The sequence below is a fragment of the Mytilus californianus genome, unplaced genomic scaffold (assembly GCF_021869535.1).
Source record: "Mytilus californianus isolate M0D057914Y unplaced genomic scaffold, xbMytCali1.0.p SCAF_4, whole genome shotgun sequence".
Lineage (NCBI taxonomy): Eukaryota > Metazoa > Mollusca > Bivalvia > Mytilida > Mytilidae > Mytilus > Mytilus californianus.
In genome coordinates, this window is record NW_026262690.1 from 1,562,545 (window position 1) to 1,587,772 (window position 25,228).

General features: G+C 31.7%; 1 protein-coding gene and 1 long non-coding RNA gene across 2 annotated transcripts in view; both read left to right on the plus strand.

Annotated features, from left to right (window-relative positions):
* Positions 1–2,846: 2,846 nt before the first annotated feature.
* Positions 2,847–8,894, plus strand: LOC127737270 (uncharacterized). The gene is made up of 3 exons (XR_007999330.1): positions 2,847–2,966; positions 8,108–8,189; positions 8,735–8,894. It is a non-coding gene; the product is annotated as an uncharacterized LOC127737270 (long non-coding RNA).
* Positions 8,895–10,566: 1,672 nt separating this feature from the next.
* The window catches only part of LOC127737253 (CD109 antigen-like), a 71,274-nt gene continuing 56,612 nt past the window's right edge, over positions 10,567–25,228 (plus strand). Inside the window, exons 1-8 of the mRNA XM_052247797.1 lie at positions 10,567–10,640; positions 11,857–12,016; positions 12,585–12,655; positions 12,999–13,124; positions 20,107–20,146; positions 21,662–21,746; positions 23,783–23,873; positions 24,491–24,703. Of these exons, the coding sequence (XP_052103757.1) occupies positions 11,893–12,016; positions 12,585–12,655; positions 12,999–13,124; positions 20,107–20,146; positions 21,662–21,746; positions 23,783–23,873; positions 24,491–24,703 (750 nt within the window). The 5' untranslated portion in view covers positions 10,567–10,640; positions 11,857–11,892. The remainder of the gene's footprint in view (positions 10,641–11,856; positions 12,017–12,584; positions 12,656–12,998; positions 13,125–20,106; positions 20,147–21,661; positions 21,747–23,782; positions 23,874–24,490; positions 24,704–25,228) is intronic.

Below are 25,228 nucleotides of genomic sequence, written 5' to 3' on the forward strand. Positions count from 1 at the left end.
TTTTCATATGTATCCCGTGCGTGTGTACGTGAACGTGTTCTTTCGTGCGACCGACTGTCTATGTATTTGTCATTGTTTGAAACAAATTTTAGGCGCCGAAGATTTAGCAGGAAGCCTCAAAGCCAAATATTTGAAATATAAGACAATAAGACAAGTTCCCATTAAATTCAAAATGACGTTAAACTTAACAACTATAGCAAACGGTAAGAGGATCTTAATGTAAAAACTGTCCTCTATTTAGTTTTGACTTCAAATATTAAAACTCTAATATCAAATACCAAAGTTGGAATGAATAATATGTCATGTGGTCTTTCGTAAAAGTCTATGCTGCAACCTATACTTGAAATGTAATTTGGCCATAATAAGCCAATATTTTTGTCAAAGAAGAATTCAAACTATATTAAAAAAGCGGCTTGGATGGTCTAGAATCCACTTCCTTATTTTATAAACGTTGATATGTTTTTTTCGGGGTTTTGTTTTTGGTGGGGGGAGGGGGTAATATTTTGTAAATTCATTTTATCCAATCTTGTGCCGAAATTTCGTTCAAAATGAATTTGTTCTAACTATTACCAAACTCCTCACCCGGAGGCGGGCTTCATCTGTCCCCTAAACAATAATGTTCTTGCGTTTTTGCGTTTTTTGTACATAATTCCCGTCAGGTAGTGTTGTCATTTTAGCGATATTTTTTTATTATTTATTAACTACACTGTTATTGGACTTAATATGATGAAAACTGCCTATGCAATATAAAGGTGTCAACTCGGCCAATACAGAATAACTCGGCCAATATAGATTTTTTTTCTGTATTGGCCGAGTTCTGATCCGGCCAATACAGGATTTCGGAACGTCTCTAGTTTTTAGATCGAAAGTCACGATAAACACAAACTGAAAGTAAACAGTTGTTTGGAAGACGCAGTTTTCATTTACTCACCATAAACATGCTGAAACGTTCAGTATGGCATATATTTCAGGCTTAAGACGGTCACATTCATTTAAAAAGCATTTTGAAAGCAGACGATGGAATTATTTCAGGTTTGGAAAACGAGTAGATTATCACAAAGTTCATTTCTTGTCGACCTCATAATTTCACGATGGTACAAATCGATTTACTGTTTACTTTCGCTTCTTATGTTTTGTAAACTGTCATTTATTTTTAAACCCGAACCAGGCATATGCATTCTGGAAGGGTGACCTGTAATTGTGCAAATCTTCGTTCTTTGGTCAGTTGGCTTATGGATAGTTGTATCATTTTCAACTCCTACATTATTTTTTCAGTTTGTTTCTGCATAACACATGCAATGGCAATACCTTTCCAATTACTATTTATGTGTTGTGTCTAAATTTAAATTGTAACACTTTATAGTGACTGGAAAGGGTAGAAAATGCTGAAGACACCTGGAAACGACACCAGATCATTAGATAGAGCATCTTATAAAAAGAAACTGAGATTTGGATAGTTCCACTTCAAGGTAAAAATGTTTATCTCTTGTGAAATGAAATAAAAAAAATATTGTAACACTGTAGTTAATTAATAAAGATACTATTACGTGTATTTCTGTATTGGCCTTGTTATTGGTCCTCGGCCAGCTGTATTAGCTTTCGGCTTCGCCTCAGGCCAATACAGCAAGCCTCGGACCAATAACAAGGCCAATACAGAAATACTCACGTAATAATATCATAATTTTGCCATATAAGCGGGAGGTTTGCCTAGCCATAAAACCAGGTTCAACCCACCATTTGTTCTTAAAATGTCCTGTACCAAGTTAGGAATATGGCAGTTGTTATCAAACAGACCGTTTCTATGTATGTTGGCGTTTGTTTTTGTTACAATTCAGTGTTTCTGTTGTTTCCCTCTTATAGTTGATGTGTTTCCCTCGGTTTTAGTTTGTAACCCGGATTTGTTTTCTCTTAATCGATTTATGACTTTTGAACAGTGGTATACTACTGTTGCCTTTATGTATACTAGTTCAGCGAAAATAAGCGTCACACTAAACTCCGAAACATATAAATGGATCAAAATTAAAAATCATACTAGACTAACAAAGGCCAGAGGTTCATGTCTTAAGACAGGCGCAAACATAAGGCAGGGTTTTAAACACACAGCAATATGCACAGTAAAACTCAGTTAAAAAAAGTCCAAGTCAGATGTTAGAATAGGTAACATAAGAAACTAAGAAAATGACAATGATAACATAAATCAACAAAGAACTACAAGCTGTCACTGATATGCCAGCTCCATACCTCAATTAAACTGATCGAAGGATTATGTCTTTATTATCTGATACGGATTTTACAAATAGACATTTATGAACAAAAATTTTCTGTGTGAATCATATAAATGCATTCGTTTTCTGGAAAATCTTTTTAAACCACCAAATCATAGTTTCCTTTAATAAAGCTCTATTATTACCATAATAAAAACAATAATGTCCGAATGAGATTGTTATATTAGGATTATATAGCTTGTGAATACAAGCACAAAGAGATAAGTTATACATCAATGCACCACAGAATTGCATTCTTACCATAAATACTATTACAACTTAATCGCATTACAGGATGCACTTTAGTCTCGTATACAATGATGTATTTCCGGCATTGCTCATTTTACGGGACTTTTTTGCTTTTATAAATGATTATTTTTGTCCTGAAAAAAAGCGTTATTTCCATACATATAGAAAACATGTTACGAAAGACATTATAATTACTGAATATAAAATTAGGTGAAAAGATATATAAAATACAATGTGTTGCTAATATAATCATTTTTTAAAGTTTGTTTAATAAATAATATTTACTAACGCTTCAGAAGACCTTATATTGAAGTTAAGGCTTAACATATGCAATCATTGTCAAAGGCCTTTAAATATAATGTATGTATAGATATTTGTTTCACACAGTTCTTTGATTAAACAAAACTGTTTCTCCTCTACATTAGACGGCATTTTAACAACAAAGATAAAAAGGTAAGCTTTATTGGATTGTGAATGATATTCTGGATTTTGTTTGATTTCCGTTGTTAAATTTTTCCTTAACTCTTCTATTTTCCACAGAAAAAAAATCGCCAAGTTTCGCTTTCGATATTCTGTATTAGTCCTTACGATAACTGTAACATTGGCAAGACGTTCTAAAACTGTTAATCACGTCCCTTTATAAAAACAACACGACGTTGAGGGCAAATCTGAAACGTTTCGCCCGGATTACAGACGAGAAAAATTGGTGATGAACGATTGAAAGAATTCAGAATACACATTAAAAGCTAACAAGTGTTTATTGTTGGCATATATTTTTGTATAGACCAATGTTAGTAGGTTCCTTGTATTGAAGACTTGATTTCTTTGATAGGTCACTAGCTATATAGTCTAAATGCCACATGTGAAGATAGTCGGCAAGATAAATTCGTTACCCAGTGTGCTAGTGACCTAAAAAATTCCATATAGGGTACGAGCTTCTGACCCCATATATATCGTATTAGCTATTAATTGTTAGCTTTTACTGAGATTTATGAATTTATTTCAATTGTTCATCATCAATTTTTTCATCGGTTGTCCGGGTGAAACGTTTCAGATTTCCCCCCAACGCCGTGTTGATTATATAAAGGGAGGTAAAACCACTACTAATCGTGTTTTAAAACAAATAACGCCTACTAACCCAATATGAAATATACAGAATTTCCACGCGGTCGGTTTTAACCAATCATATTCCTAGAAATGTATATGAGGTAAGATAACTAATATTATTGGCGAAAACCTCTATATAAAAGAGTTGATTGAAGACTTTGGACCAACATTAAGAATGTCAGATCATATGCAAATGGTGTTGATGTTATTGTTTTTTTCTATATCTGTAATATCTTTCAACATATTAGCCACGAACTTTATTTAACCTTGTTTTTTGTGTTCGCTAGAGCATTAATGATTTGTTTTGCTCAGCGTTCATATAAGACACAATTTTTAAATGAAAAACGGTCAAGATCATTGTTTCCAAGCTTGTCCTGATTGGCATATTGGTTTCAAGAAAAAAATACAATAGCTCGTAAGTTTGTTCTAAGTTAGCTAATGATAACAATCGCAATGATTGAATAACTAATGTATACATATTATTTTATCAATGAGTCAAAAAAGAACTAAACAAAAATAAAATCTATACTTGTATACCCTTATAAGTCACATTACAGTATTCTATTGGATGAAATATACTTATCATTACCGTTCTGAAGGTACAATATCTAAATATGCGAAGAGTTGAGAACAGTTTTACCTATATGACATCTATATCTGTGCTATCAACGGTGAAGAAGTACTTTAAATGTTTCGTGTATTGACATCTAAGACGTCATTGTCAAATGTCTATATCAAAGAAGCTGATCATTACGGAAAACAAACCCGATGGGAAGGAGCAAACTGTACAAAACCGTAAAGTAAACCTATAGTTAACAATAGAGAAGGAGAAAACATTCGGTTTATCATTAACTTCGATATATAAATTACCTTAATAAGTGTCATTGTCAATGTCTAAAAAGGTCGTTTATCTTTGGATTTAGTAAGAGTGAGTTTATATACATTTCAAAAAGACAACCTTCACTTTTAATTTCTGATTGAAAATGTCTATCATATCAGTGTGTAGCTATAGGTGAATCTTGCAAAGAATGGAAAATGCGTTTCTGCTTTTGGCAATTGTCAGCTGGGTTGCACTGATTGTTTCTTTAACAATGGAAAAGTCTGTGATGAACATTTTAAAAAATACATGGAAATATAGAATGGCAAAATGACAAAAAATACTCAAACAATCTTAAAATGAAAGGAGTACAACCTCAATAGGTTTGCAAACTCTCTGTGAAATCTTAAAGATCTCTGAGTTAAAAAATTGTTAAATCTTTTAAAATTTTCACTGACAAATTACTATTTATTAAAAATACGAAACAGTTTTTAAGTTTACAGTCGCTTGGGGAATGAACCCCCTCATTTTTGTCTTAAATATAATTTTGTTTTTTTTTATTAAATATTCTACATTACATTTTCAACTTATTTGCACTTAGCATTTATCTAATGTGTCCTGCTATTTAATTCTAAAACACTATTATGATAAAAGGATGTCAAAATTTATAACTATTGTAAACAAAAGAAAAAAGCAGGACACATTATATACATGAAAAAAGTTAAAATGTTATAATATTTACCAAAACACACAAAAACAAAAAAAAAATAGAAAAAGTGGGTCCATTCTTCAAGCACCTGGGTCTAAGGTTGGAAAATACGAAGAAGCTTCCTCAAACAATAGTAATTCTATAAAAGCAAGTGTGCAACTTAATTATGTGTGCGATCTTTCTTTGAAGTAACAATCTGGGTTGAAAACTGCATATGGAGGAAGAGATGGTTACACAAAACTAATAGTGTTATTTAACCGAAAACTATGATGACTAATTTCCAATGACTGGAAAAAGGAAATAAATCCTCAAGGATTTCAATAATAGCAGGTGTATACATTCCATATGCTTGCAATCTTTTTAGCTTAAGTTTCAAGGGGTCCGGGTTGAAAACTGGAGGACAATTTTCTTACACTTCATTCAACCCACAAAACACATGAATTGATAATCGGATTAATATAGTTTTATTCTTCCAAAATCGGGACAGTTAAGGCCGAAATTTATGTTTTCCTAAAGGAATTCTCAAAAACACTGAACAGAAAAAGAAAAGTATTAGTTTTGTAATGTTTTCCCCTAAACCATCACATTTTTGTGATAAAATTGCACAATAAATATAGTTTGGCGTTTAGGATAAGCCAGTATTCACAACTGTCAAAACCTGGGAATCTATCATTCTGGTTTATGTGTCTATTAAAACATATGCGAGCAATAACTTTGTATATCCGTGATAAAACTGTTTAGATGTTTTTATTTTATGGTCTTCAAAAGGGAATTATAGATTATCGTTGGTCATCTCAACGAGATTGATTTTTCTCGCTTGAGCCGGTACGGCGAAATTGAGAAAAGTAATCGAGTTGAGATGACCAATCATAATCTGTTTATCGCTATTTTGCCTATGACGACGTTGATGTTTACATAGACAACGGCACATGCGCCCTTAGTTTCTAGCGATAATTTTTCATATCACTCTACTGTGCTGAGAAGGAAATTATCAGTCAGTAAGATCAAAGGAAAATTTTGCAAAATAGCGATATTTTTTATTACAGCATATGCTAATGTATGTAAATAAAAATGTTTATGATGTAAAAGAATCACCTTTTCTAATCTATATGGTTTCCCGAGAGTTGTAAATGTAAACAAGTGAAAATCAAATTATTTGTGTAATTGTGTTTCCTTAACAGATAGAACAAGTAAAAATAGATACAAAATTTAGTTCTTGTGGCAACATTGCCCATGTTTGCTGGTTCAGCAGTAACCCGTCATCAATTAAAAAAAACTTTACTGAAAACAAAAAACAGATGAAAAACACCCCTTTTTGTAAGTTTTGTTTTTTGCAATTGGCAACTAGAAAATCTTTCTGCTTTTATGAGGTTAGTAGTATTAAAAAAAAACTTTTTTAAGACAATGTATTTATTTAATTTTTATACCCCCTCTCTTAGCTAACACAAACAATAGAGTTTTTTTTCGCATCCTGGAAAAATATTTGTGTACATGTATAACAAGGCATGATTTCCATATCACTTTATCAAATACTTTGGGTCTTCTTTCAATAAGTGCAAGTATACTTTGAATTGTAATTTTGATATTGACAATACAGTTTTTTTTCTCTTAAACAATTATATTGAATAGTTTTGTTTTCTGTCTCTTTAACGTGATAGAGATAAAAAAAAAAAATAACAAAGGGGGACGAGGGTAAAATACTCAAATTATATTTTCGCTTTTTCTTAAATCAATGTGCATACCCTAAGAACATCATAAGTGCTAAGCGTTAGCTTTCTCTTCACCAGAGACTCAAAGACACAGAAGTTGACCAAATGACATATATGACAATTCATGTGTCTTTTTGTTCAAATGTTGTTGGGAATAAAGGCAATAAAGAGCCTTTTATATGGTCAAGACACAATTCTTTTGTTTAAAAGGAATACAAGGAGAAATGGAGAATGATTGTTTGATTGATTGATTGATTTTTGGTTGTTAATTGTCCAGTTCCAAATATTTCATTCATGCTCAGACCGAGAACAAATTAACAATAACTACAATAGGTAAGTCCTGTAATAGAGGCCGTCCGGAATGAAGGTCGAGGAAATTTGGACTACCACTGGAAAATGAGGGCATAATGGACAGGGACAGAACTTTTGCCTTGCAACAGGTCACCTACATACCCCTCAAGTTGAGAGAATGACGTGGCACATAAGATAAGTTATCTCAAGAATAAATACACCAGAACTTTAAAAATACAGAAGAGCATACATATCAAGCACTGGGAATTAATTCATTTTAGAAAGGCAAACAATGTTCTCATTAATTTCATACTTGAATAATATTGAAATAAATAACTATCTTAAAATGCATGTTTAATTCTTTGAAAAAAGAAATACTTAAAAAATAAAAACTAATTCATCAAAGTTTTGTGAAATAAAATGCCATTTAAATAAGTAGGCTTCCTTTTTCAAACACAGGAAAAATAGCTTTATTATGGGAGCGCGAGAGTGAGTTTCATTCGAATCTTAATTCATTAAAGCAAAATGCACCAACAATGGTTTTGATTGACGATGTGCAGGCGATTCTAATAATTGAAATAATTGCTTACTAGACTATTACAATGGTCCTATTTGATAAGTACATGGAAACCACTCGTACTTAGTCTTTTGAATTAGAACTTTCCTCAGTTTTTGTCATCCTCCTTTCTATGTTTGATCTTTAAAATATGCATCACCTGCTTTACAACTCAACCATTTCCCATGCTTAATAGGATAGTTCGAAGTAACATTAAATTCAATGTATATACATTTGTAATGGATGACTAAACATTATGAAAATTATAGTTTAGAGCTTTATCTTTTTACCGTTTACCAGGTATAACCTTAATAAGGTACGTATGTTCCATAATGTGACATGGGACATTTTGTATTCTCAAATATAAATATGTTATATAAATATGATTTACATGCTTATTTGCAGATAATAATACATTAATTCAGGACATGACGAGACTAATAATCGGTCTACTGTTATGTGTCATTGGTCCTGCCTGGGCGAAAAAGTAAGTAATTGCACTATACCATACATGTTGTTAGTGGTCAAGACTTATTATTTATATGAGGCACAATTCTGATCTGATTCAAAATACAATAAGATATTTGAATTTCATCCGTCGACCAAATAGACACAAAGCCAACTGCCGACCAAATAGACACGAAGCCAACCGTCGACCAAATAGACACAAAGCCGACCGTCGATCAAATAAACAGAAAGAAGTTTAAGATATAAGTCAAAAGATATAAAAAAAAAACACGGCATAACATAGACAACCAAAGCAAAGCAAACAAAAAGCGAAAACGAAAAACAAAACAAAATGAAAATAAATAAAACAGAGCAAAAAAATAAAAACAAAATATTGTAATGCAATGCAATTAAATAAACGAAACAAAACAAAAAATCAAAACCTTAAACAGAAATGAATGTTCGTAAAAACCCATAGATATTCAATACCGTTTTTATTTGAAGTGACTGAAAGCAAGCAGTGTCATTTTAAAAGTCTCATAGCATTACAACCATTATGATATTCTTTCTGTGTTCAACTTCAAGTACATATATTGTGACGGTACCACGTCAAATACGAGCTGGTTCAACGGCTGATATCTATATAGCACCTATTAATCCAATTGAACGAGGGGCTAATGTAGTGGTTACACTTTTGGACAAAGACAATACCAAATTAGCAACTAAAAGGGAGTCAATAGTTTCAATGCGTGAGTAGACATTAAAAGAAAACAAATGAAATAAGCATCAACACTAAACGGCTTAAGAGAAAAAAAATAATCGAAAGGAACAATTATTCAGTGCTTTAGTTTTAGTGCTTGATCATTTAGTTTTCCTTTGCGTTTAAATGTTAAGTTTGAGCGTTCCGGATGAAAGTAAATACCATGTTGAGGGAGGGTTGGGCGTACACAAACATGTTAAATCCCGCAACATTCTGTATGAGCTTTCTTAAATCAGAGTCTGTATTCCAGTGGTTGTGATGATGCACCGTAGCCCATGAAATCAGAGGTGTGAAAGCCTTACAATGGGGCAGAGAGTATGTTTCTTCCTAGAGATGGAAATGTCATTGCCATATATGAGATGCAAGCACGCGTTAAAAAATCAAACGTAAGACTTTATCGACCAACGGAATGAATGGAAGACTACTGTCTTATTCCTGACTTAGTATAGGCATTTTCCAAAACTTAATTATCTAAATTGTTGCCTCATGTTCCCTTACATTATATGTTCTTAATTTTACTTTTCTTTAAGTTATGCATTTCCCTTTTTCATTTAAAAAGAATAGTAATCGTGAGTACATTCTTACATTTACTTTTACTATAAAAGTGTAAATGAATCATATTAATGCACCTTGAACTATTATGACAACAAAACTGAAAATGGTGGCAATGTCCAACAGCTCATTCATGTCTGTCCATTGTATAGGGTGAAGTGATCCGATTTCAGCACATTTAAATTCATCGGAAAAGAATAAATACTGCAAATGGCTGTAATTGGTTGATTCAAACCAACCATTTTCATTTCCCCCGCGTCAGTCAAAATACGACGCTAATTATTCTAAATAAAGTAAGATATTTGCCACCGAACTTGAATTAGAAATACTTAATCAATAATTAGATGAAAATGCATTAATACTTCTTCGAATGACATTTTGTTAGGTATATATGGTTTTTGAATTCAAAACTATATTTCAGTTAGCTTTGTCATCATTTAGGGTTGTATGCTTGATGTGCTGCTAGTGAACTCTCTTTAGATTTTGGGTAATTCAAATTTTGTGGAAAAACAAATTGGATTCTTGTGTTACGCTTTTACAAAAACGTAGAGATGTGGTATGATTGCCAATGAGAAAACTATTCACCACGGATAAAATGAAGTGGTAGGCAATTATAGGCAATGGTAGGCCAACTTATGGCCTTCAACAATGAGAAAAAACCCATACCGTATAATCAGGCCCGACATGAAGAATGTGAAACAATATAAACGAGAAAACTAACGGCCTCATTAATAACAACACATTTTACGAAACACAAATATGATATACAACAACAAACGACAGCCACTGAATTTCAGGCTCCCGACCTGAGACAGGGAAATATAGAATGTAGCGGGATGAAACATGATTGTGAGCGCTCAACCCTCCCTTAACATGGGATAGTGGTGTCTTATATATAACGACTACATTTATTATTTTAAGTCATTTTAAATGAAATTAATATTTACATCGAATAATTGACAACTCGTTTGCTGTATCTTCTTTTGGTGATTCACATAAGAAGTCCATCATTCTTGCTTAATTTGTGCATGTTTAAAGATGCCAATACCATAATTATTGACTAGCTGTAGCGTTGTTCATAAATGCATATTGTTTTGATTAACACTAGTTGAATACTGAATTTCTGATCAAGGTCTTGTGACTTAAATTTCAGGACGACCTGCAGTGGTCAAAATAAACGTAAGTTCAATTTTATGTACAGCAATTTTTATATGTCGATGATAGCTTTCGTAACAAGTGAGAATTAAATATTGCTTGATATCATCTTTGATTATTTCAGTATAATATCAACACATCAGAGGTATCACCAATAGTTTTTGATTGCATCCCTGGAATCTTTTGTATAGTTTTTGATTGCATCCCTGGAATCTTTTGTATAGTTTTTGATTGCATCCCTGGAATCTTTTGTATAGTTTTTGATTGCATCCCTGGAATCTTTTGTATAGTTTTTAATTGTATCCCTGGAATCTTTTGTATAGTTTTTGATTGCATCCCTGGAATCTTTTGTATAGTTTTTGATTGCATCCTTGGAATCTTTTCTATAGTTTTTGGTTGCATCCTTGGAATCTTTTCTATAGTTTTTGATTGCATCCCTGGAATCTTTTCTATAGTTTTTGATTGCATCCCTGGAATCTTTTCTCAATATTTACCCTACCGAGATAAGAAAAAGCTAGTGTTCTATTTTTTACGTGTGGCAACAAATGACATTCTCCTTATAAAAACTTAAAAATGGTCTAAATTTCCTTTTATTCATTATTCAACGAAATAAATGACGTCAGTGGTCGTCCTTCAAATTGGTGCGACTCATAGCAAATGGCATTTTTAAATATTTATGACAAGAAATACGCTAAAAAATTCTTGTGACTTCAAATGTTCAAAGGATACATTGGCATATGATTACAAATCAATATGATACATTGGCATATGTTTACAAATCAAAGGTTACATTGGCATATGATAACAAATCAAAAGATACATTGGCATATGATTACAAGTCAAAGGATACATTGGCATATGATTACAAATCAAAGGATACATTGGCATATGATTACAAATCAAAGGTTTCATTGGCATATGATTACAAATCAAAGGTTACATTGGCATATGATTACAAATCAAAGGATACATTGGCATATGCTTACAAATCAAAGGTTACATTGGCATATGATTACAAATCAAAGGTTACATTGGCATATGATTACAAATCAAAGGTTACATTGGCATATGATTACAAATCAAAGGACACATTGGCATATGATTACAAATCAAATGATACATTGGCATATGCTAACAAATCACAATAGATAAGCACTATTTGATTAGTGTATTGAGATAGTTAATAGTTTATATAAAGAATATATTAACTGATTTGAGTGTTTTTTTTTCTTTAATGAAGGTACCCGATACTATTCCTGCTGGACAGGATTACAAGATGAAAGTCAAAGTTTCTGGAGGACTCTCGTTTGATAAAACAGTAACAAGAATACAAGCAACTACAAAAGCGACCTCTATCTTTATTCAAACTGATAAAGCTATTTATAAGCCTGGAGACTTAGGTACATTTCTCAATATTGGAATTGAATTGTGTTTCATTGATAAACTAAGTATTACATGTACCTGACAGGATTTCCTGACATTTTTTTAAATGACTATACAGTATCATATCTTAAACCGGACTATCATAACCATAACTACAACGCTTTTTATTTTCGTATATAAAACACACTAGAAAGTATCTGCTGTCCGTTTAGTATGGATATGCTAGTTGATTAAATGAATGAGATCACCAATCAGAAAAAAAATGTTAAATTGCCAATAATTTTTTTCTTTCAACATTTTACAAGGATGCATGATTTTTTTAAATAACTTTATATTTAAGTTGAAAGAAACATAAGAAAAAGAACATATTTTTATAATTGTATTTTTAAAGGAAAAATAGATATTTCACAAATATTATATGTTGACCTATATATTTCTTTTAAAATATTTTGTTTTGCTGGGTTGCTGTTTCATTGAATGTTATATACATGATATTTGTATTTGTTCTTTTCTATCGTAACAACTACTTTTATCCTTTTTTTTTCTCTATAATTATCATTGTTCTACATTCATTTTTTACAACAGTTCAGTTTAGAGTATTCGGTACTGATCCTAGTTTAATAGTCCGAAATGAATCTTTGGATATGTTCATTCAGGTAAGACAAACTTTAAGTTTTCCTTGTGAGTCCTTTTGTTTCCCGACTCTATCAAGCTAAATGATACGAAGGCAGGAAGTATCAGGCCGTACTTTGACCTATAATGGTTTACTTTAACAAATTGTGACTTGGATGGAGAGTTGTCTCATTGGCACTCATACCATAAATCTTCTTATATATATTATTAAATAATTTTTTTCAGAATATCTTAATAATTGAACGTTACTTTCATAATTTTGGCAGTTGTGTTAAATTTTATCGATGAAAGAAAGATGGAAGGGGTAAAAATGTCCCGGCATTCATAGATATATTGAAGTATCAACGAGGCATGCTTTCATTTCAGGATCCCAAAAATAACAGAGTAAAGCAGTATCTTAAAGTAAAGCCTGCATTTGGTGTTTTTGCTGGATCATTTCAACTTTCAACTTTAACAAATTTAGGAACATGGACGATCAGAACAGAACAAAAGGTATGTTTTACATCATCAGTAAAAGTTATGTTGTACATTTTATAAATCAAAAGTATGGTGTACAACACTTTCAGTAACATGTATTTTTCACAATTTATAAGCAAAAGCTATCTTGTACAAAATTTAAGTAAAAGGTATGCTGCACAACCTTATATATAAAAGGTATGGTAAACAACATTATAAGTAAAAGGCATGGTAAACAACATTATAAGTAAAAGGTATGGTGAACAAATTATAAATAAAAGTTAAAGGTATGGTGTACAATATTATAAGAAAAAGGTATGGTGAACAACATTATAAGTAAAAAGTATGTTGAACAATATTATAAGTAAAAGGTATGGTGAACAAAATTATAAATAAAAGGTATGCTGTACAACATTATAAGTAAAAGGTATTATGTACAATATTATAAGAAAAAGCTATGGTGAACAACATTATAAGTAAAAAGTATTTTGAACAACATTATAAGTAAAAGGTATTTTGAACAACATTATAAGTAAAAGATATGCTGTACAACATTATAAGTAAAAGGTATGGAGAACACAATTATAAGTAAAAGGTATGGTGAACAACATTATAGGTAAAAGGTATGGTGAACAACATTATAAGTAAAAGATATGGTAAACAACATTATAAGTAAAAAGTATTCTGTGCAACATTATAAGAAAAAGATATGGTGAACAACATTATAAGTAAACGATATGGTGTAAAACATTATAAGTGAAAGGTATGGCGAACAACATTATAAATGAAGGTATGCTGTACAACATTATAAGTAAAAGGTATGGTAAACAACATTATTAGTAAAAAGTATGGTGAACAACATGATAAGTTAAAGGTATGGTGTACAACATTATAAGCAAAAGGTATGGTGAACAACATTTAAAATAAAAGGTATGGTGTACACCATTATAAGTAAAAGGTATGGTGAACAACATTATAAGTGAAGGTATGCTGTCCAACATTATAAATACAAGGTATGGTGAACAACATTATAAGTAAAAGGTATGGTGTACAACATTATAAGTAAAAGGTATGGTGAACAACATTATAAGGATGGTGAAAAACATTATAAGTAAAAGGTATGGTGAACAACATTATTAGTGAAGGTATGCTGTACAACATTATAAGTAAAAGGTATGCTGAACAACATTATAAGGATGGTGAAAAACATTATAAGTAAAAGGTATGGTGAACAACATTATAAGTGAAGGTATGCTGTACAACATTATAAGTAAAAGGTATGGTGAACAACATTATAAGTAAAAGGTATGGTGTACAACATTATAAGTAAAAGGTATGGTGAACAACATTATAAGGATGGTGAAAAACATTATAAGTAAAAGGTATGGTGAACAACATTATTAGTGAAGGTATGCTGTACAACATTATAAGTAAAAGGTATGCTGAACAACATTATAAGGATGGTGAAAAACATTATAGGTAAAAGGTATGGTGAACAACATTATAAGTGAAGGTATGCTGTACAACATTATAAGTAAAAGGTATGGTGAACAACATTATAAGTAAAAGGTATGGTGAACAGCATTATAAATAAAAAGTATGCTGTACAACATTATAAGTAAAAGGTATGTTGAACAACATTATAAGTGAAGGTATGCTGTACAACATTATAAGTAAAAGGTATGCTGTACAACATTATAAGTAAAAAGTATGGTGAACAACATTATAAGTTAAAAGTATGAATTATCACCCCCATTCAGGTCCACCAACTTTATGGGTTCGATTTATATTTCATTTGCCTAAAAATTATTTGCCAATGTTAAAAAATAAAGCAAACAAAACAAAATGAAGTATTTCTGTATGTTATTGATGGATTTATCAATACGTCAATTGCTCATAGAAAATGACAAAACTTCAAAGACTTTTGTTAGACATTGTATAAGCATGTTTGTTTGTTGAAGTATAATTTGTAAAATATAAAAGAATAGAAAATTGTCAGGACAGTTCCTTTGTCTGAATATTTAATACTTCATAAGGTTAGCCTTGACTTTTGAATAAGCTGTTAATGCAAAATGATAATGTCCAAACTTGTGTATGTATATGATGACCTTTAAGCAAATCAGCTTTTACATTTGCCAATAGGCTAGTATTTTAATATATATACATTTCAAACCAAAAATAAAATCAAATATTTTCATAACTGGCCCAGTAGCCAAAACTTGGGTCATATAATGAAAATACAGATATTGTTTGATTAAAGTTTGCTGCTATAAAATTTTGATATCATTTTAAATGAAAGAATATGTCTCTCTCATTTAAAGCACTGCCTTTTCCAGATTTGTTTTAATCATTTATTTGGTTTAATAAGCTCTTGGACGTTTGAACTAAGTTTTGGATTTTCAAATATTTTGGTCTCGAGCATCACTGAAGGGACATTGATTGTCGAAATGCAGCCAGGGTTGGGTTGGTTAAAAGTCGAAATGATGACGTTGCAGAGTTACCAGTAGCATTCGATTGAAACTCTTACTAGTAATTTGAGTAACTTCAACCGAAGTCAATCCTCATGTTTGAATCAAATGGCAACCTTCATGTTTAAATAAAATGTCAACCCTCATGTTTAAATCAAAAGTAAACCCTCATGTTTAAATCAAATGTCAACCCTCATGTTCAACCCTCATGTTTAAATCAAAAGTAAACCCTCATGTTTAAATCAAATGTAAACCCTCATGTTTAAATCATAGGTCAACCCTCATGTTTAACTCAAAAGTCAACACTCATGTTTTAATCAAAAGTCAACTCTCATGTTTAACTCAAAAGTTAAACCTCATGTTTAAATCAAAAGTCAACCCTCATGTTTAAATACAAAGTCAACCATCATGTTTAAATCAAATGTCAACCCTCATGTTTAAATAAAAACTCAACCCTCATGTTTAAATCAAATGTCAACCCTCATTTTTAAATCAAATGTCAATCCTCATCTTTAAATAAAAACTCAACCCTCATGTTTAAATCAAATGTCAACCCTCATGTTTAAATCAAATGTCAACCCTCATGTTTAATTAAAAACTCAACCCTCATGTTTAATTAAAAACTCAACCCTCATGTTTAAATCAAATGTCAACCCTCATGTTTCAATAAAAACTCAACCCTCATGTTTAAATCAAATGTCAACCCTCATGTGTAAATCAAATGTCAACCCTCATGTTTAAATAAAAACTCAACCCTCATGTTTAAATCAAATGTCAACCCTCATGTTTAAATCAAATGTCAACCCTCATGTTTAAATCAAAAGAAGAAAGTTTTGTCAAATGTTCTTCTACAATAAAAAAAAATATGATCTTATTAGTTTGTAATAGTAAACTCATTTTGAATAAAGTAGATGACGTTAAGTTCTTTATCAGAAATCAACTAAGAATCGTTCGTACGCGTTATGACCTGACCTTTTCTTCCTCAAGGTAGGTCATAACCTGCATTTTCATTTGCAGAGGTTGACAGGTATGTTTAAGGATTAATTCCGATTGATTCGTCAGTCATAACTTGTAATATACAGAAATAAATACTAAATTATGATAAACGCTGCTAAAATGAACGCAAAAAAGCTTGTACATATAACAAAATAGAGGCAAAAGATATCAAAGGGACATTCAAACTAATAGGTCAAACACTAAAACGCTAAAAAAGAAAAAGACCAACAGGCAAACAACAGTTCACAAAACACAATATAGAAAACTAAAGTCTGAGCAACACGAACCCCTCCAAAAACTGGATGTGATCTCAGGTGCTTCGGAATGGTAAGCAGATGCTGCTCCATATGTGGCACCCGTCGTGTTGCTCATTTTAGTACAAACCCGGTGATATGTCTAATTTGATAGGTCATATTCCGGTTAAAAGTGACGGGTTTTTAGTAACGACAATTGGAACATATCCGTCGTCATCTGTGAAACAGATATTCCATAATGGTCATCCAACTCGTGATAGCGTCCTTAATAAAGGCAACAGTAGTATACCGCTATTCGGAATTCATAAATCGATTGAGAAAAAAACAAATCCTGGTTACAAACTAAAACTGAGGGAAACACATCAAATATAAGAGGAGAACAACGACACAACAGAAACACAACACTAAAATGCAACACACACAGAAACGAACTATAATATAACAATGGCCATTTTTCTGACTTGGTACAGGACGTTTTAAGAAAAAATGGTGGGTTGAACCTGATTTTGTGGCTAGCCAAACCTCCCGCTTATATGGCAATGTTAAATATAACATTAACATGACAAGATTACATGACAGGACTACAATACAAATAAATGAGAGAACATACAGCACAGAGACACACACAAATAATAGCTATCAAAAGGTACCAGGCTTATAATTTAATACGCCAGACGCGCGTTTCGTCTACATAAGACCCATCAGTGACGCTCAGATCAAAAAAGTTCGAAAGCCAAAACAAGTAGAAAGTTGAAGAGCATTGAGGACCAAAAGTTCCAAAAAGTTGTGCCAAATACGGCTAAGGTTATATATAAAGGCAACAGTAGTATACCGCTGTTCGAAATTCATAAATCGATTGAGAAAAAAACAAATCCGGGTTACAAACTAAAACTGAGGGAAACACATCAAATATAAGAGGAGAACTACGACACAACAGAAACACAACATTAAAATGTAACACACACAGAAACGAACTATAACATAAAAATGGCCTGGGATAAGAAAATCCTTAGTATTTAGAATGATTCATACTTTTGCAAACAGTAAATTTATAAAAATGACTATATAATAGATATACATGTTAACACCGAAGTGGTGACTAACTACAGAATAAAATCGAATACGTAAAACAACCTAAATCAGCACATAAAAAAGGCACAGCCGAACAACGTATTATATGTTAGCCGAAGAGATCGACGCACAATGTGACGTCACATATAAATTTCTTGAAATTTGCGAAATTCGTTTACTGTAAGTTAGTAGGCGCGAGGTTTAGATGAGTTGTCGAGTTAACGTTGGAAGTAAAGATTTTCATTTTTGTCATTTTTTATATATAATTAACGCATGTAGTAGAAAATGTGTACATTAATTTGTTCATTATTTTTTTTTTATATATATATTGAGGGTGATTTCCACTGATTTAATACACATTTTTACAAATGCATATTCTCAAATTGCTACTATGTGGCCCTGACTAAGTTTTTTCCTATAGGTTCAGTAACATACATGCATTTATATATTTTTCTTATCAGTTCAAATATGCTTTATTTTGTAAATTAAAGATACCTTTCAGATTCCTTATCATTCAATGGAAATTTCGTATAAATCTAATGACAGTGCACCATTCAGTACAATTTGGAGGTTATTTGAACTCAATGATTAAAAAATTCAATTCATGAAAGAACTTTAACTTTGGAATGACATTACAACAATAGCTTAAATAAAAGACACAATATATAAGCATTGAATCTTAAAAAAGATACCAATCACCCTCGGGAGTCGAAGTTTCTTTTTAACTAACTAACGCTGTGTCTACTTTATGTATTTATACATTTATTGAGGTAGTTTGGTTTTAGCGATCCTGGTGAAACTAATTATATAAGGTAGATTAACTGTATACCGCCATCTTGGATTGTGAGATAGCAGTTCTAAATGTCTGGTTTGTTGCTTTATCCTGCAAATTTTGAGACATATGGGCAATTAATGGGTTATAAATATGAAGATGTGGTATAAGTGACAATGAGACAACTAGACTGATTATAGATAATGTGTTGTGTCTTATCGTTTGTAGTCCAAGTAATTATAAAATTGCCTTTCAATACCGCAATTATTATGATAATTGTTTGGACTAGTAAAAATAATTGTATGAATTTCAAGATTATATATTCGTTACAAAAAAACGCCACTGTTTGTGATGTTCTATGCTGTCTGTCATTAATGGAAGGTGTTTGTTGTTATTCTGCGGTTTACATGTTGTATCGACTATTATATTATTTATCTCTGTGATGAGTGTTCTTGCGTGTGTTTGTGCTGTAATTCTGTCACGTAGTGTTGTCATTTTAGCGATATTTTTTAACATTGCCATATAAGCGGGAGGTTTGGCTAGCCATACAACCAGGTTCAACCCACCATTTTTTCTTAAAATGTCCTGTACCAAGTCAGAAATATGGCAGTTGTTATCAAATAGTTCCTTTCTATGTATGTTGGCGTTTGTTTTTGTTGCACCTCAGTGTTTCTGCTGTTTCTTTGTTTTCCTCTTATAGTTGATGTGTTTCCCTCGGTTTTAGTTTGTAACACGGATTTGTTTTCTCTCAATCGATTTATGACTTTTGAACAGCGGTATACTACTGTTGCCTTTATTTATCAAATACCAAATATTTGTGTTTATTCGAATCAAATTGTCAACTGAGCCATTTAAGGGGATATAACTCAAATTGTAATTTTGTTATAAAAGAATGATAAAGAAGTTTTAAATGTTTACTTGTAGCAAGAAAACAAAGTCGGTGACGTCATTTTTCTTTTGGTTTTCTTAAAGCATATTTTAAAAATTATCTTCTCATATTTTTTTTTCAAAATTCTATCTCATAGATTTCTTTTTATTCACAAAAAAAAAAGTGAACAATCTATGCAAATTTTTTAGCTTGAAAAATGGCACAGTGACCCATACTTTTGTTATGTTTTCTTTTAAGGCATGTACAATCTATCTTCTGGCGAAGTATAAGAAAATTATATCTGAGGAAATATACACCAATGATTCACTATCAGTACATTCATTTGAAGCAAAAAGTTATTATTTTATTTTCAACTAATGAAACGGAATCAATTACGTCAATAAAGTTCTAAAATTACTGTTTCTTTTCTCTAAACATTTGACTGTTATTTGCCAATTACTTTTACCTAGAAATAGTGTAGTACATTGGCGTTTGCATGTTCTAGATTTTGTATTCCGTAGATTTTTTCCTAGGAAGATACACGATTCGTTGAAATGAAATCATTATATTGTATATTGTATGATTTCAGACCGAAAAAACTTCAAAAAGCTTTGACGTAAAAAGACTTGGTGAGTATATAATTTGTTATTCTGAAGTGAAAAACAATATTTCCCTTTAAAAGAGGGACGAAAGATACCAGAGGGACAGTCAAACTCATAGATCGAAAACAAACTGACAACGTCATGGCCAAAAATAAAAAGACAAACAGACAAATAATAGTACAGATGACACAACATAGAAAACTAAAGACTAAGCAACACGAACCCCACCAAAAACTGGGGGTGATCTCAGGTGCTCCTGAAGGGTAAGCAGATCCTGCTCCACATGTGGCACCCGTCGAGTTGCTTATGTTATTACAAATCCGGTAAATAGTCTAATTCGGTAAGTCACATTCGTGAAAAGGGAAGGGTATTGTAGTTACGACATAAGGAACATATCCGAAATCATCTGTGAAACGGTTATTCCATAACGGTCAACCAAAAACTTTAAAGTAGTATCACAGCACTTTCGTTTTATTGGATTAATAAGTCGAAAATAAATTGCCAACGCCATCGATAAAAAAAGAAAAAAACAAACATACAAACAACAGTACAAAGAACACAACATAGAAAACTAAAGACAGAGCAACACGAACCTAATCAAAAACTGGGGTGATCTCAGGTGCTCCGGAAGGGTAAACAGATCCTGCTCCACATGTGGCACCCGTCGTGTTGCTCATGCTCGAACCTGGTGATAAGTCTTATGCGGTAGTTCACATTCGGGGAAAAGGGGACGGGATTGTAGTTACGACAATTGGAATATAACCGTTGTCATCTGTGAAACAGATATTCCATAACGGTCAACTAACTCGTGATGGTGTCCGTAGAATTTACGAAGGAGTGAGTTCAACTTCACCACTTGGAACTCTTGGTTTAATAGCTTCTTGGTGAGCAGTAACCTACTAACAAGGAAATCATGCAAGGAAATACAAGCCCTGTAAAGTACATTTAAATTGTTAGATAAATTTATAATTATAGTAATTCTGTGTTGCGTACAATACAACTGTCCATGAATGAATGTGATATATATATATCCTTCCTTCCATATAATTATTTGCACTGTGCGCTCTTCGTGATTGGTAATATAAGCAAAATAAATGATTTTAACCTAGTCCAAATTGGTGAACACACTTGTAATAAAGGGCTAGTTCTGAACATGATATTTAACCAATAGTAAACCGTTTGGCGCTCGTATATTTTGATATATCAAGTTGATAGGGCAGCGCATTCTACCTGTTTCTGATTCTTGTACAAATAAACTTCATATTTTGAAACAATGTGTGGTTTTTGTATATTTATAGAAATAAGTATTATGAAATAAACGTCTCTTTGAATCTAATCATTGTTAGTAACAAGACTTAATACAAACATTTTATAAAAAATACTTTAATGTGTAAAATGATTTTTGGACACAATGTTACTCCTTTTTCAAAATGATACATTTCAACGGAAACAAGTCTTATTAAACACGCACAACCATGGTGTATACCTTTTGCATTAATAATTTGCCGAAGATCAAAAAGCATGTTATTCTTGATATTTTAGTTTTACCTAAATTTGAAGTAAATGTTGTATTGCCGTCATTTAAACTGAAAACTGATAGATTCTTCACAGTTGAAATTAATACAATGTGAGTATATTTAATGGAAATAACAAACGAGTTACAATTAATACAGTGAGTATATTTAATGTAACTAACCAACGAGGTACAATTAATACATTAAGTAGATTTAATATAAATAACAAACGATTTACAATTAATAGAGTGAGTACATTTAATGTAAATAACAAACTAAACGTGTTACAATTAATACAGTTTGAATGTAAATAACAAACGAGTTACAATTAATACAGTGAGTACATTAAATGAAAAAAACAAATGAATTACAATTGATACAATGATTACATACAATGGGAATAACAAACGAGTTCCAATTAATACAAAGAGTACATTAAATGCGAATAACAAACGACACGACTTTGTAATATACAATTATTGACTGTTGATGATTGTCACGTTGATATTCACTGGCAAATCTCCAGCAGTTGGAATGGTCAATTCACTTAAGGATGTTCGCAACTCTTGTTTTTGATTTTTTGCCAGATGTTCGAAATCCTCTGGTTTTAACCATGTAGCGCCATTAAAAACTTTGCCCGCAAACCCTGCTTTTCTTTTCATAATTTTATTACATATAGTTTTTGAAAATCTTGTAAAATCCTTGCTATTTTTTCATAATTTTTGAAAGAAAAAAGGTGCCATTGTTAAATGTATGAAAAATCTAGAGAGAATCATTTCCCGCCAATTTTTCCATTGATTACACCTCAAAAACAAAGACACAGTCCTGTCATTTTTTTCTTCTTTCTAAGTTCCATTATTTATATACTATCAATTTGTAACAGTCTTTTAAAAAGCTTGTTATTTTGAAACAGAGAAGCAAACATCCTTAAGCTTGATTGAGATTGCATCAATAACATTAACGTTACATTAAGCGTGAAATAAACATGTGAAGTTTATATCTAAAACTACATGTGTATATCAATATTATTGATATTGCTAGAGCCTGTTATAGTCGAAAAGGAAACGGAGAATGTGTCAAAGAGACAACAACCCAATCAAAGAGCAAAAAACAACACGAGGCCACCTATGGGTCTTTAACACAGCGACAAAATCCCGCTCACGGAGGCGGGCTTCAGCTGAACCATAAGTAAATGAGCAAACATTTAAAAAGAAAACACACAGATTAACAAACACTAGAGGTTCCTGACTTGGAACCATGTTTTGTGAGATCCCAAACCCTCCCTCTATACTTATGGTCAATGTTATGTAAACACACACACAGCAATACGCACAGAAACACTTAGTTTAAAAGAAGCCCGAGTCCAATGTTAGATTAGGTAACAAAAGAAACTCAGCAAAATGACAATGATCAACATAAATTTACAGAGGACGACTAGCAGTTACTAACATGCAAGCTCGAGACATCAACTAAACTATCGAAAGATTATGTCTTCATCATATGACATTTAGCCAAAAACCCTCCGGTTAAGGGTTTAGTATCATGCCATCATAAATTATACGAAAAGAACATAACCCATATCATTACAATAACTGGTTTGAGAATGAATGTCTTCATTTCCGACGCAAAGACCGTAGTCTAGTATAATAGTATATCTCTTGTGAATAAGTCTGCTTAAAATAATGTTTTGCTTTTGCGGTGAATGGCGACATTTTTGTGCTTTGTATATAGTATAACCATTAAAGATTGAATGTGAAATACCTGAAGGTGTCTTCACGTTGATTTATATTTACGAATGCTGTCCTTGTACAAATGAAAAAGTTAAGATCATGTTTAAAGCAAGTAAGATTATTTTAGCTATTTGACCTTTTACGTATATCAAAATAAAAAAGAAAACAAAAAATGCTCACATTATCTTAAGCAAGTTTAAAGCGTTTCATAATACTAAGACCTAGCTGCCATATAATGTAACCATTCAGACCTGACTACCTTCATATAGAATACACACGCTTCTGTGGTATAGGACAGGAAATGTAACACAACATCATAAAAACTTGCATAAAGGTTATAAGGGTCGTTCAATTTAAAAAAAATCTGGAGATAAATGTTTGTAAATACTAACAATGGTTCATTTTTAAATAATGTTTAGGTATACGTTTGGAAAGCCAGTACAAGGGGACGCAGAAGTGACAATGAAACGAAGATGGACGACTGAAAAACAGATTGTGAAGAAATTTAAGGTTTATTTGTTGCAAACAATTTTATTTCTAAACAACGTTAAATTTATCTTTATACTCTTAAACCTAAACATTAGCTTATGAAATGAGCTAACATTTAGGGTCTTTTAGGAAATACGCAACAGAAAGTGCATTTGAACATCACAGCAAACAAAAGAGACATGTATAGGTCAGAATGATTAAACAGAAATACATTGTTGATGTAATTATGGACAAAAATACTGTAGCAAAAGTAAATATTTCAATTAACTGATCACTACAGTCAAAAAAGATACATATCAGTGTTTTGATCGGTGATGTTTGAGCTCAAAATCTTTCAACGTTTTATGAAATTTTACAATCAGATTATTTAATTTTGCTGCTCTTATAAATTCAGCTCTTCACGCTTCAAATTCAAACTACTTAATGTACATTCTTGTCTTTCATTTTTAGGGTTGGGGCATATATAATGAATATAAAACCAGAAAAGAGCTCCGGACTAACAAAATATATAAAGTTTTTTTTCAATTAACATCAATCATTTTCACACCAATCATTCAGCAATAATTGTAAAATAAGTGTTACTTTGTAGATAACACCAATCTTTCAGAAATAATTGTAATATAATTGTTACTTTATAGATAAAAGGAAAGGCAACAGTCCGGGTTTTGATGAGTGAAGTGGTTCCTACACTTGGAACTTACATAGAAGTCATAGCTAAAGTTACTGAATCCATTACTGGTGTTTCGGCAGAGGACAAAGGCTCTGTTCGAATTTATAATACACCGGAAAAACTCAATTTCTCTCCTAGAATGCCTTCTGTTTTCAAACCGAGTATGAAATATGCCATAATTGTAAGTATTTTATTGTTATCGAAATGTTATAATTTTTGAAAAAGTTAGATCCAACATATGTTTTAAAACATTTTTTATTTAAATATTATTGAAGCACAGCCCTGACATTCCTTGAAAATATTTTCCGTTGTGATGGTTCTAGATTAACTTCTAATGTGATTTATTACAGGTCAGTAAACTATAACTACAACGGATTCAGGCAATTCTTATGTTGGTATTTTCCTTATAACAGTTAAAGTCATGGTGCTTTATCTTATCCGCATATTTCTGAATTCAAATACCAATAGACTGCAATAGGGTAGGCGCATATCCATTGTGTGCATAACATAAACGTTTGACAAGTAATAATCATATGTAATAGATATAAAAAAAAGTATGCATCGTCAATGTCGTTGAAATTTATTTCTTATTGTACGAAATAAGTTTTTTATGTGTTAAGCTAATTAAGAGTTGTATATTGCAAATGCAACATTGTTCTTGTCTTTAAATTTAAATTTTCACGGGGAGAAATTAAGTTAGAAATAT